Source organism: Numida meleagris, chromosome 25, assembly GCF_002078875.1.
Source record: "Numida meleagris isolate 19003 breed g44 Domestic line chromosome 25, NumMel1.0, whole genome shotgun sequence".
In the NCBI taxonomy this organism is placed as follows: domain Eukaryota; kingdom Metazoa; phylum Chordata; class Aves; order Galliformes; family Numididae; genus Numida; species Numida meleagris.
Window position 1 is genome coordinate 1,404,120 of NC_034433.1, and position 9,786 is coordinate 1,413,905.

At 61.9% G+C, this 9,786-nt stretch overlaps 1 protein-coding gene across 3 annotated transcripts; it reads left to right on the forward strand.

Annotated features, from left to right (window-relative positions):
- Positions 143-9,402, forward strand: STRIP1 (striatin interacting protein 1). 3 transcript variants are annotated; one of them, XM_021376886.1, is made up of 21 exons: positions 143-253; positions 1,251-1,320; positions 1,595-1,669; positions 2,171-2,305; positions 2,663-2,783; positions 3,161-3,229; positions 3,461-3,567; positions 3,965-4,092; positions 4,499-4,681; positions 4,799-5,016; positions 5,550-5,615; positions 5,790-5,853; positions 6,063-6,134; positions 6,381-6,455; positions 6,672-6,769; positions 7,065-7,191; positions 7,283-7,383; positions 7,546-7,612; positions 7,890-7,994; positions 8,167-8,371; positions 8,635-9,402. In XM_021376886.1, the coding sequence occupies exons 1-21, from the start codon at positions 158-160 to the stop codon at positions 8,880-8,882; spliced, it is 2,430 nt and encodes an 809-aa protein (XP_021232561.1). In that variant the 5' UTR covers positions 143-157; the 3' UTR covers positions 8,883-9,402. The 3 variants fall into 3 exon arrangements, with proteins under 3 accessions (XP_021232561.1, XP_021232559.1, XP_021232562.1); XM_021376884.1 differs by lacking the exon at positions 143-253 and adding an exon at positions 262-408; XM_021376887.1 differs by lacking the exon at positions 143-253 and adding an exon at positions 418-612.

Consider the following 9,786-nt stretch of genomic DNA (forward strand, 5'->3'; position numbering starts at 1 on the left):
CATGGCTCAGCACCGCGCCACACCTATCATGGCGGCGGGGGGCGGAGCTTAGCCACCGGTCGGGCGCCGCGCCGGACGTGGCCGCCGGGGGCGGGCGGGCGACGCTGGGCGGTGACGCGGCCGCCGCGGCGGAGCAGCGGGACCGGCGGGAGGAGCCATGGCGCAGGCAGGAGAGCGGCCGGAGCTCGGCGCCACTCCCAACATGGCGGCGGCGCTGCCCCGGCTCTCTCTGCCTCTCCCGCGAGAAGGAGGGGTGAGTCCTCGCGAGAGCTCGGCGTGCGCGGCGGAGACATGGAGCCGGGCGGCGGCGGCGCGGGGCCGCTCCCGGCCAACAACAAGGCCCGAGGCGGGGCGGCGCCGCCCGGGAAGGGCCGCGACCTGGGCCGTCCCCCGCGGAAGGACTCCGAGGTCAGCGCCGCCAGCGCCAGCGCCGGGCCCGGCTCCGTGGGGGGCGGGCGGAGGCCTTCCCGGGAGGGGCGGGGCTTAGGCCGGGCCGGTTCCGGGAGGGGCGGGGCCTGGCTGGGCCGGTTCCGGTCCTGTGCGGGCCGGTTCCGGTTCCGGGCGGCAGGCGGTCCGGTGGGCCCCGCGCTGAGCTGCGCCATGCCTGGCCTGGTGCTGTACCGATCCGGTTCCGTTCCATCCCGGGGACCTGCGGCCCCGGGGCTGCTTTGGGCCGGCGCCGGGAGCGGGGGTGGCCGGGGGAGGGCTGACCACGGGGCCGGGGCTGCGGGTGCCGCGCTGCCCCCCGCTCCCACCCCGAAACGTTCCACTCCCTTGGGGCTCCGGAGCCGCCTTCCCCGGGGCTCGGAGGGGTTTTGCTGCGGGTCTGCGCCGTGCGGCAGCGGCCGGTCTCCGTCCCCTGTGGCACCTCGTGGGTGTCTCCCATCCATCCCACGGCAAACGCGGGGTGCGCATCGGCTGGCATCTCGCTGGGGCTGCGGGAACAGCCCCGGTGTCGTGAAATCCGTGCAGGAGGGGCGAGCGAGCTGAGCCCTGCCCGGGGTTGCCCCCCTCTGTCCCCGTCCCTTTGGTGTTTTGGGGCTCCCGGGGGCGGTGCAGTGCCTGCAGCCCGGCTCAATGCGGCACCGGGGCTGGGGGTTGCCTTGGTAACACTCGCGCCGCTGCGGGTAAATGTTTGGTTTCCTAAAGGGAAGATGCAGCCCTGGAGCTGCAGGTGAATGGTGGGCGGCCGGGGATTTGGGTTTTCTTGGGAAGCGAGCTGTAACTGAGCCGAATTCTTCTGCTTTCAGGGCTACTCAGAGTCCCCAGACCTGGAGTTTGAGTACGCAGACACCGATAAGTGGGCAGCAGAGCTCTCTGGTAAGGGGCTCGTCCTCACGGATCCGTTAATCAGCCGCGATTTCTTTTCCCTGGTGATGACTAAAGGAGTTCTGTTGCTTCCAGTATCGCTCTGTTGTCTTTAAATACCTCATTCACGTTAGAAGAGATGCAGTACCCTATAGCGAGGGTCCCTTTGCCATATGCTGGCTGTGTTTTTTGCATCTCCCTCATCTGAGATTAAGCAGCAGTTGACCTCGGTGGGTTGCAGCGTCCTCTGGCAGCCTGGTGATTTTTCTCTGCTCTCTTTCGGCAGAGCTGTACAGCTACACGGAGGGGCCGGAGTTCCTGCTCAACCGCAAGTGCTTTGAGGAGGACTTCAGGATCCATGGTGAGACCCTTCCCTTGGAGCTGGGGGGTCTCCCGGGGCACCCACAGGGCTGGGTGCACTAATGCTGTGTCAGACAGATCGTGAAGGCGGTGACAGCCTTCGTGTGGTTTGTATTGGAGATCTCACTGTGTACGTGGGCTGGCCCTGGAGCGCAGCTTGCTACGTCCAGTGTGCTCAGCGTTTGCTGGTGTTAGTGACTGAGGAGGTTCCTTGGTGCCTGGAACAAACTGGCAGCAGCAAGAGCATCCAGCTCATTTCCCATCAGCTGCCAGGACCAGCCTGGCTAGATGGGCTTTGTCTGGTTGTGTGATGGGAGGCAGGAGGCAGCCTTTCTGCCCTGATCCCACGTGCCTATGTGCTGTTCCCAGGACCACCTTCCTTGCTGGGGCAGCCCTGTTTTCCATCGTGCCAAATCCTTTTGAGCTTTTCACGTGATGTTTGTGCCCAGAGCGCAGAGCAGAGGTGCTGCGTGCCCTCAGCGTGGCTGCTTTGGCTTTGCAGTGCGGGACAAGAAGTGGACAGAGCTGGACAAGAACCAGCATCGCACCCACGCCATGCGGCTGCTCGACGGGCTGGAGGTCACCGCGCGGGAGAAGCGGCTGAGGGTTGCCAGAGCAATCCTTTACGTTGCCCAAGGTACGTCCTGATGTTGGGCTGGCAGCCTTTGCCTTGCTGCTAAACCTGGGGAAAGGGATGGGAAGCTTTTGATTTGGAATATCTCGAAGCGTTTCTTTTTTATTGTATCTCGCATTTCACCTTGTATGCCCGGAGCCAAACTAATTGTCAAAGGAACTAGGCAGCTCGTAGGAGCGTGGTCCAAAGCTCAGCAGTCTTCAGTGGACTGATTTGGGCTTCGTTGCCCACAAGAAGGCAGTTCTGTCCTCTGAGTCTGACCTCCTGCCTTCAAACCCAAGATGCCATTTTCTGTCCCTCTGCAAAGCGTGCTGGCTGCACAAGGAGGGGCTTTGGGACCCACCGAGGGTTTCCTTGCAGGCACGTTCGGGGAGTGCGGCTCTGAGGCCGAGGTGCAGGCCTGGATGAGGTACAACATCTTCCTGCTGCTGGAAGTGGGGACGTTCAACGCGCTGGTGGAGCTGCTGAACATGGAGATTGAGTGAGTAGTGGGGGCAGGTGCTTCAGAAGCCGCCCTGGAGCTCTGCTGTGGGCAGAGATTTTTCCAGTTGGTGGCAGCTGCGTTGTCCCCTGCCCTATTTCTGGTTTGTTCGAGTTCTGATTCCTGCAGCCACTTGGATGACTTGCATTGTTGTGGGGGGGGGATACATCACATGTATGACACACAAGGTCTGTGCAGCAGTTCTCCAAGAGCTGCGCTGTCTGGCAGCAAATGAAACAGCTGCGTTCCCCCTCTCTTGTTGACGGGGGGCTTGTTGCAGCAGTACTTACTCCAGGCTTTGAATGGAACACGTGGATTGCTCGTGGCCGAGTTGAAATGCCTCGGAAGCACCCACTGAAGCTCTTCTCTCTCGGCAGTAACAGCGCGGCTTGCAGCAGTGCGGTGAGGAAGCCTGCCATCTCCCTGGCTGACAGCACGGACCTGAGGTACGGAGCAGGGCTCGGCAGGAGGAGATGCCATGAGGGATTTGGGGGGGGGCGGGGGGGCAAGAGTTTGTTGGTTTGCATTTTTCCCCGGTGCACGAGCCCCAGTTCCCTGCTGTGGAGCGGGTGGGTGGAGGTGGGCCGTGGTCGTGGCACACCAAGCCTTCCCCCAGAGCGTCGCTCTGTAAGTCATCCCCACCTCTGGATCTTGACCCAAGCTTCTGTTGTGGGCAGGGTGCTGCTGAACATCATGTACCTGATGGTGGAGACGGTCCGGCAGGAGGCCGAGGGGGACAAGGCTGAGTGGAAGAGCATGCGGCAGACCTTCCGAGCAGAGCTGGGTGAGGAGGGTGGGCTGGAAGTTCCCGGGGCTGAAGAAGGAGTGGGTGAGGTGGGTTTGGGCTTTGGGCCCTCGGGCAGCAGGGGCTGGGAGCTCCGGGTTGGTTTCTGCTAGCGCTGAACTTTGCTGGAGGAGGTGAGGGCGGGGAGCAGAGGAGGCCAGCCAGCCTTCCCTGCCTTCTCCCTGGGGAAAGAAATTGTACGTTCTGCTTGACATTTCTTACCACTGTGTCGAGAGGAAATTATGGAGGGTACAAGGCCCTGGAGAGGAAAAACAGGAGCTGCCCAGGGTGAGATGAAGACCTCAGAGGTGGGGGTGGGAGCCAGCTGGGGGGCACAGAGCGCTGGTGTGCGGCAGGGTGAGGAGAGGGCCTGACTGTCCCTGCTGCTTGGTTCCAGGTGCCCCCCTGTACAACAACGAGCCCTTCTCTGTCATGCTCTTTGGGATGGTGACCAAATTCTGCAGCGGCCACGCTCCACACTTCCCCATGAAGAAGGTGCTGCTCTTGCTCTGGAAGACTGTGCTGGTAAGGGAGAGGACGTGGGCTGGGCCAGCGTGCGTCTTGCAGTTCTACCTTGAGCAGAGGAAGTTCTGCCCACTCACAGCTGCCTGCAGTGGCTCCATCCTCTTATTCCTGGCCTTTATCTGATTTCTGATGTGAAACCTCCCAGATTTCACCCTTTAGGGGGAGCATTGTTATGTGTTGGTCTCTGGAGTTGGCTTTCAGGGATGGACCAAAATAAATTCCCTTCTCCAAAGGAGAAGATGCAGACACCTCACTTGCAGATACCTGACAGGAGTGTGGGGACAGGCAGATCTTGTTTTACACCGGGGGAAGCATCTGGGACTCGCAGAGAGGGAATGTGGGGAGAATCCCTTAGTGCCACGTGTGGAGGATTCCCACCTTCAGGGTGCCCTTGTGTCCCTTGCAGTGCACCCTGGGGGGCTTTGAGGAGCTCCAGAGCATGAAGGCAGAGAAGAGGGAGGTCCTGGGTCTCCCCCCACTCCCGGAGGACAGCATTAAAGTCATCCGCAACATGAGGGCTGCGTCCCCGCCAGCGTCGGCCTCCGACCTCATCGAGCAGCAGCAGAAGCGAGGCCGGCGGGAGCACAAGGTGAGGGCAGAGCTGGGGACAGGGACGTGGAGCAGGGGACGTGATCTTGGAGCAGGTTGTACCCAGTGTATTCATCTGCCTGGGATAGAACCCACCTTCCTGCCCTGCTCTTTCCAGGCCCTGATTAAGCAGGATAACCTCGACGCCTTCAACGAGCGGGACCCGTACAAAGCGGACGACTCTCGTGAAGAAGAGGAAGAAAACGATGATGACAACAGCTTGGAGGGAGAGACCTTCCCCCTTGAACGTGACGAGGTGATGCCCCCGCCCACCCAGCATCCCCCCAGCGACCGCATCACCTGCCCCAAGGGGCTGCCCTGGGCACCCAAGGTCCGGTGAGTCTGCAGGCCGAGCTGCAGGGAGGGGAAAACAGAGACTTGAAGAGTGTACTGCGCTGAAGCAGGGGTGTTGGGAAGGTGCTGGAGATGGGTGGTTGGTCTGGTGGTCACTGTGGTGGCTGTTCTGTCGTTGAATTGGGCTCAGCCCTGTCTCTGTGTCTGGCCACGGCGTTATTCTGCTGCCCTGTGCCTGGGGGTTGGGCTGTATCACAGAATGGTTGAGGTTGGAAGGGGCCTCTGGAGGTCAGCGGCCCAGCCCCTGCTCCAGGAGGGACATGGAGCCCAGGACCACGTCCAGGTGGCTTATGAAGTTCTTTACAACCTCTCTGGGCAAACTGTGCCAGTGCTCTGTCTGCTGCTCAGTACAGAAGTGCTTCCTGATGTTTAGACAGAACCTCTTGTGTGCTAGTTTGTGCCCATTGCCTCTTGTCCTGGTGCTGGGCACCGCTGAGAAGAGCCTGGCTTTGTGTACCTGGCTACAGTGCAGATTTAGGCTGACAGGAAGATGTTACTTTGTCCTTTTGTTGCAGAGAGAAGGACATTGAGATGTTCCTGGAGTCCAGTCGCAGCAAGTTCATTGGCTACACTCTGGGCAGGTGGGTTCCTGCAAAGCCAAGCTGGGCAGCTGCTCATTTCAGGGGGTCTGCAGCAGAAGCTGCTGCTCTGGGGGCTGTCATGCTCCTCCTCCGGGCGCTGGTCTCTGACCTGCCATGGGGATGCTCAGGTTTGCTCCTGCCTGCACACAGCCCAACATTTTCCCTTCTCTCCAGTGACACCAACACTGTGGTGGGGTTGCCCAGGCCCATCCATGAGAGCATCCGAACCCTGAAGCAGGTGAGTCCGCTGCTGGGTTCCTCTTCCTCTGCCTCCCTGCCCATTGGTGCTGGGTCACCACTGCAGCAGGAATAACAGAAGTTTCTGGAGGGACCTAAAAAGAAGGCAGGAAATGCAGTAACTCTGGGGCAGCCCCGTGCTGTGCTGTGTGGCATCAGTGGGGGGCTCGGGGGGGCCGTGGTGTGAATCCCCCTTCTCTCTCCGTGCAGCACAAGTACACATCGATCGCGGAGGTGCAGGTGCACATGGAGGATGAGTACCTGCGCTCCCCGCTCTCTGGGGTGAGTGTGAAGATGGGGACAGGACGAAGCTCCCAGGTGGAGCTGGGGACACTTCAGCTGCTGGGAGAGCTGGGTTTGCTCTGCATCTCAGTGGGGAAGGAGGAATGGGTTCTTCAGGAAGAGAGCGTGGGGTGTGCGAGGGGGCACTGGGCAGCAGCCAGAGGCATCCTGTCCTCAGAGTGCCTGGGGCTGAGCCAGCTGGTAGTTGCTCCCAGGGTGAGGTTGTCTGCTCTCTCCTGGCACCAGGGGGAAGAAGAAGTGGAGCAAGTCCCTGCTGAGATCCTGTACCAGGGCCTCCTGCCGAGCCTGCCGCAGTACATGGTGAGCACTGCGGGTCCCCTGGGCTCTGCTCCATCCTCCTGAGCTGATCTGGGGGTGCCTCACCCTGGAGCCTCCCTCTGCTGCTGTCCCTTTCCAGCCACGCTCACAGATTTTCTTCCCTCTCAACAAATACATCGCTTCCTCTCTCCTCTGGTGGGGAGAGTGGCCTGTGGTTGGTTTCCCCCATCCAATTTTCCATCTCTCCCTTCCCTCCAGATTGCTCTGCTGAAGATCCTCCTCGCTGCAGCCCCCACTTCCAAAGCCAAGACAGACTCCATCAACATCCTGGCAGACGTTTTGCCAGAGGAGATGCCGTGAGTGACCGAGGAGGGCGAGCAGAGGGTGTTGGTGCTAATAGGAACAGAGTGGGGAGCTGGATGGAGCCAGGCAGGGCGGTGTAGGCTGGCTCTGTGCTGTGCTGAGGTTTCGTGGGTGATCTGACCATCTTTGGCTTGGTGATGCGCTGGGAAGTGTGCACTGCTGCAGGAGCTGACTGCAGATGCCTGCTTATAGCCTGGGGAATGGCAAGACTGCCTCCAGGTGCCTCCAGGATAGGGCTGGCAGGGCGCAGGCACTGCCCCACACCAAGCATCCCTCTGTGTGCCCCAGGACCACCGTGCTGCAGAGCATGAAGCTGGGGGTGGATGTCAATCGGCACAAGGAGATCATCGTCAAAGCCATTTCTGCCGTCTTGCTCCTCCTGCTCAAGCACTTCAAACTGAATCACATCTACCAGGTGAGCTGGGCCGGGGCCTGGCCAAGCTTTGGGGGTGGGCAGCACCCAGCGTGGGTCTGCATTCACCCGCCCACGTGGCCTTTTTCCCCAGTTTGAGTACATGGCCCAGCATCTGGTCTTTGCCAACTGCATCCCGCTCATCCTGAAGTTCTTCAACCAGAACATCATGTCCTACATCACTGCCAAGAACAGGTAGGGGAGATGGTATGGGGAATGGGTTCCTGCTTGCTTTTCTCCCTCCACGATTCCCTCCCGCTGTGGCTTGGCTGCAGGCAGACCCCGGCACGGGACTGCATTGCCCCTGCCCAGGGTGGGGTCTGTGGAAGCAGCGTGACACCCCTCTCCTTTCTCCAGCATTTCAGTCCTGGACTACCCATACTGTGTGGTGCACGAGCTGCCGGAGCTGACAGCAGAGAGCCTGGTACACTGCTCCCTTCCCCTCGGGCTCCCAGCGCCCTGCAGTGCTTTCCAGAGGGGATCCTGGGTGCAGGGAGGCAGCAGGGCTCCAGCAGCCAGGCCTGGCAGCCTCAGCGCTGCTCGGTCTCTGGTGCTGCTGGGTGTTCTGTGGGTGCCCTTGGGCTGCCGGGTGTCTCCTGCCTGCTTTGGGCAGGGGTCCTCAGGGCAGTGCAGCCTCTGCTTTTCATCTCAATGTCCCCGCTGCCATCTCATGCCTCGCTTCTGCCTCTCCTTTCCTGCAGGAGGCAGGAGACAACAACCAGTTCTGCTGGAGGAACCTGTTCTCCTGCATCAACCTGCTGCGCATCCTCAACAAGCTGACCAAGTGGAAGCACTCCCGCACTATGGTGAGGGCTGGGGGCCACGCTGGGGCTTTGCACTGCACCCAGGCCTCGCTGTGGGGCGGGAGAGCACCGGGTGGGGGGGGCTGTGTGCCGGAGGGGGCTGGCTCTCTGCAGCAGGGGGTGCCCCCCATCCATCCCGGCCGTGTCACCCCCCGTGCCCGGCTGTCCCTTGCAGATGCTGGTGGTGTTCAAATCTGCGCCCATCCTGAAGCGGGCGCTGAAAGTGAAGCAGGCCATGATGCAGCTCTACGTGCTGAAGCTGCTCAAGGTGCAGACCAAGTACCTGGGTCGGCAGTGGAGGAAGAGCAACATGAAGACCATGTCGGCCATCTACCAGAAAGTGCGGCACCGCCTGAACGACGACTGGGCTTACGGCAACGGTGCGTCCTCTGCGGCCGCCCCAAAGCGCCCCGTTACCCGCTGCCCTCGTGCCAGAGCCGTCCTGCTGCTGCTCGGGGCCGCAGGGGTCTGGGCTGTGGGGGGAGATGTGGCCGGTGGCACCTCTGGTCGTGGCCCCTGTCGGAGCTGATGGTGACTGCTGGCCCCGTGCCTCCTCACGCTGCTTGGTGGGGGCTCGCAGTGGGGGGGTTTGGTTGCCTGAAGAGCCCCAGCTGCCCCTTGACGCCCTCTTCCCTCTTCCCAGACCTGGATGCCCGACCCTGGGACTTCCAGGCGGAGGAATGTGCCCTGCGTGCCAGCATCGAGCGCTTCAACTCGCGCCGCTACGACCGGGCCCACAGCAACCCCGACTTCCTGCCCGTGGACAACTGCCTGCAGAGCGTGCTGGGCCAGCGCGTGGAGCTGCCCGAGGATTTCCAGGTCAACTACGACCTGTGGCTGGAGCGGGAGGTCTTCTCCCGGCCCATCTCCTGGGAGGAGCTGCTGCAGTGAGGGCCTCGTGGGAAGGCGGGAGGGGTTGTCTGGGAGAGAGGTTCACGGTGAGGGGGGGGCAAAGCCGTGGGTGCTGGGGGGGTCTGTGGGTGCCTGGCCTCCTGCAGCAGGGCTGGGAGGGAGCTGAGACGCCATCCAGCCCCTCTGCCTCCTTCCAGTCCGTGCCACGCTTCGTCCCATGCAGAAGCCGGGGTGCCCTGGGTGTTCGGTGGGGGGAACCGTGCCCCAGCTCCAGCCCCTGGGACGCGGCGCTGCTGTCACCATCTCTCCTGGGGACCGAGGAGGAGTGGGGCAGAGCGGGGTGAGGGGCCCTTCGGTGCCGCTGTGGGTCGCTGGGTGCTGTGACAGGAGCACCAAGGCTGTGTCCCCCCCTGGGCAGGCGCTACAGGGGGGGGTGTGGGGGTGGGAGTGCGGTGGTGGTGGGGCTGGAGGCTGCAGTGTTCCCTCGCCCCGCTGGGTGGGGTGGATGAGCTGTACATATATAATATATATACATATATATATTCGTGATAGCCCTGAACCGAGTGTGGGCGGCCTCCGTCTGCGTCCCCGTCCCTCCGGCCCCACGGCAGCAGCACGGGGGGAGAACTGGGTTCCTAAAAGTGTGTTTTATTGCTTATAAGGGACCGAAATCCCTGTGGGTGGGAGGGGGCTGTGGGACAGCGCGGGTTTCCCCGTGGGGCTCTGTTCCCTGGGGGGCACCGGCCGTACCCGTGGTGCCCCCGGGCTGCTGAGTGTTTTTTGGGGGCTCTTGCGTGGAAACCTTTGGGTTTGGGTGTTTCCTGACCCAAATGAGACCGGGTCGTGTGGGCTGGGCCCCTCCCTGAGGGCTCCCCACTTTCCCTCCGTGACATTGGGATGCGGCAGAGTGGGATTGCGGTTTTGCTTTGGGTTTTGTTGTGGG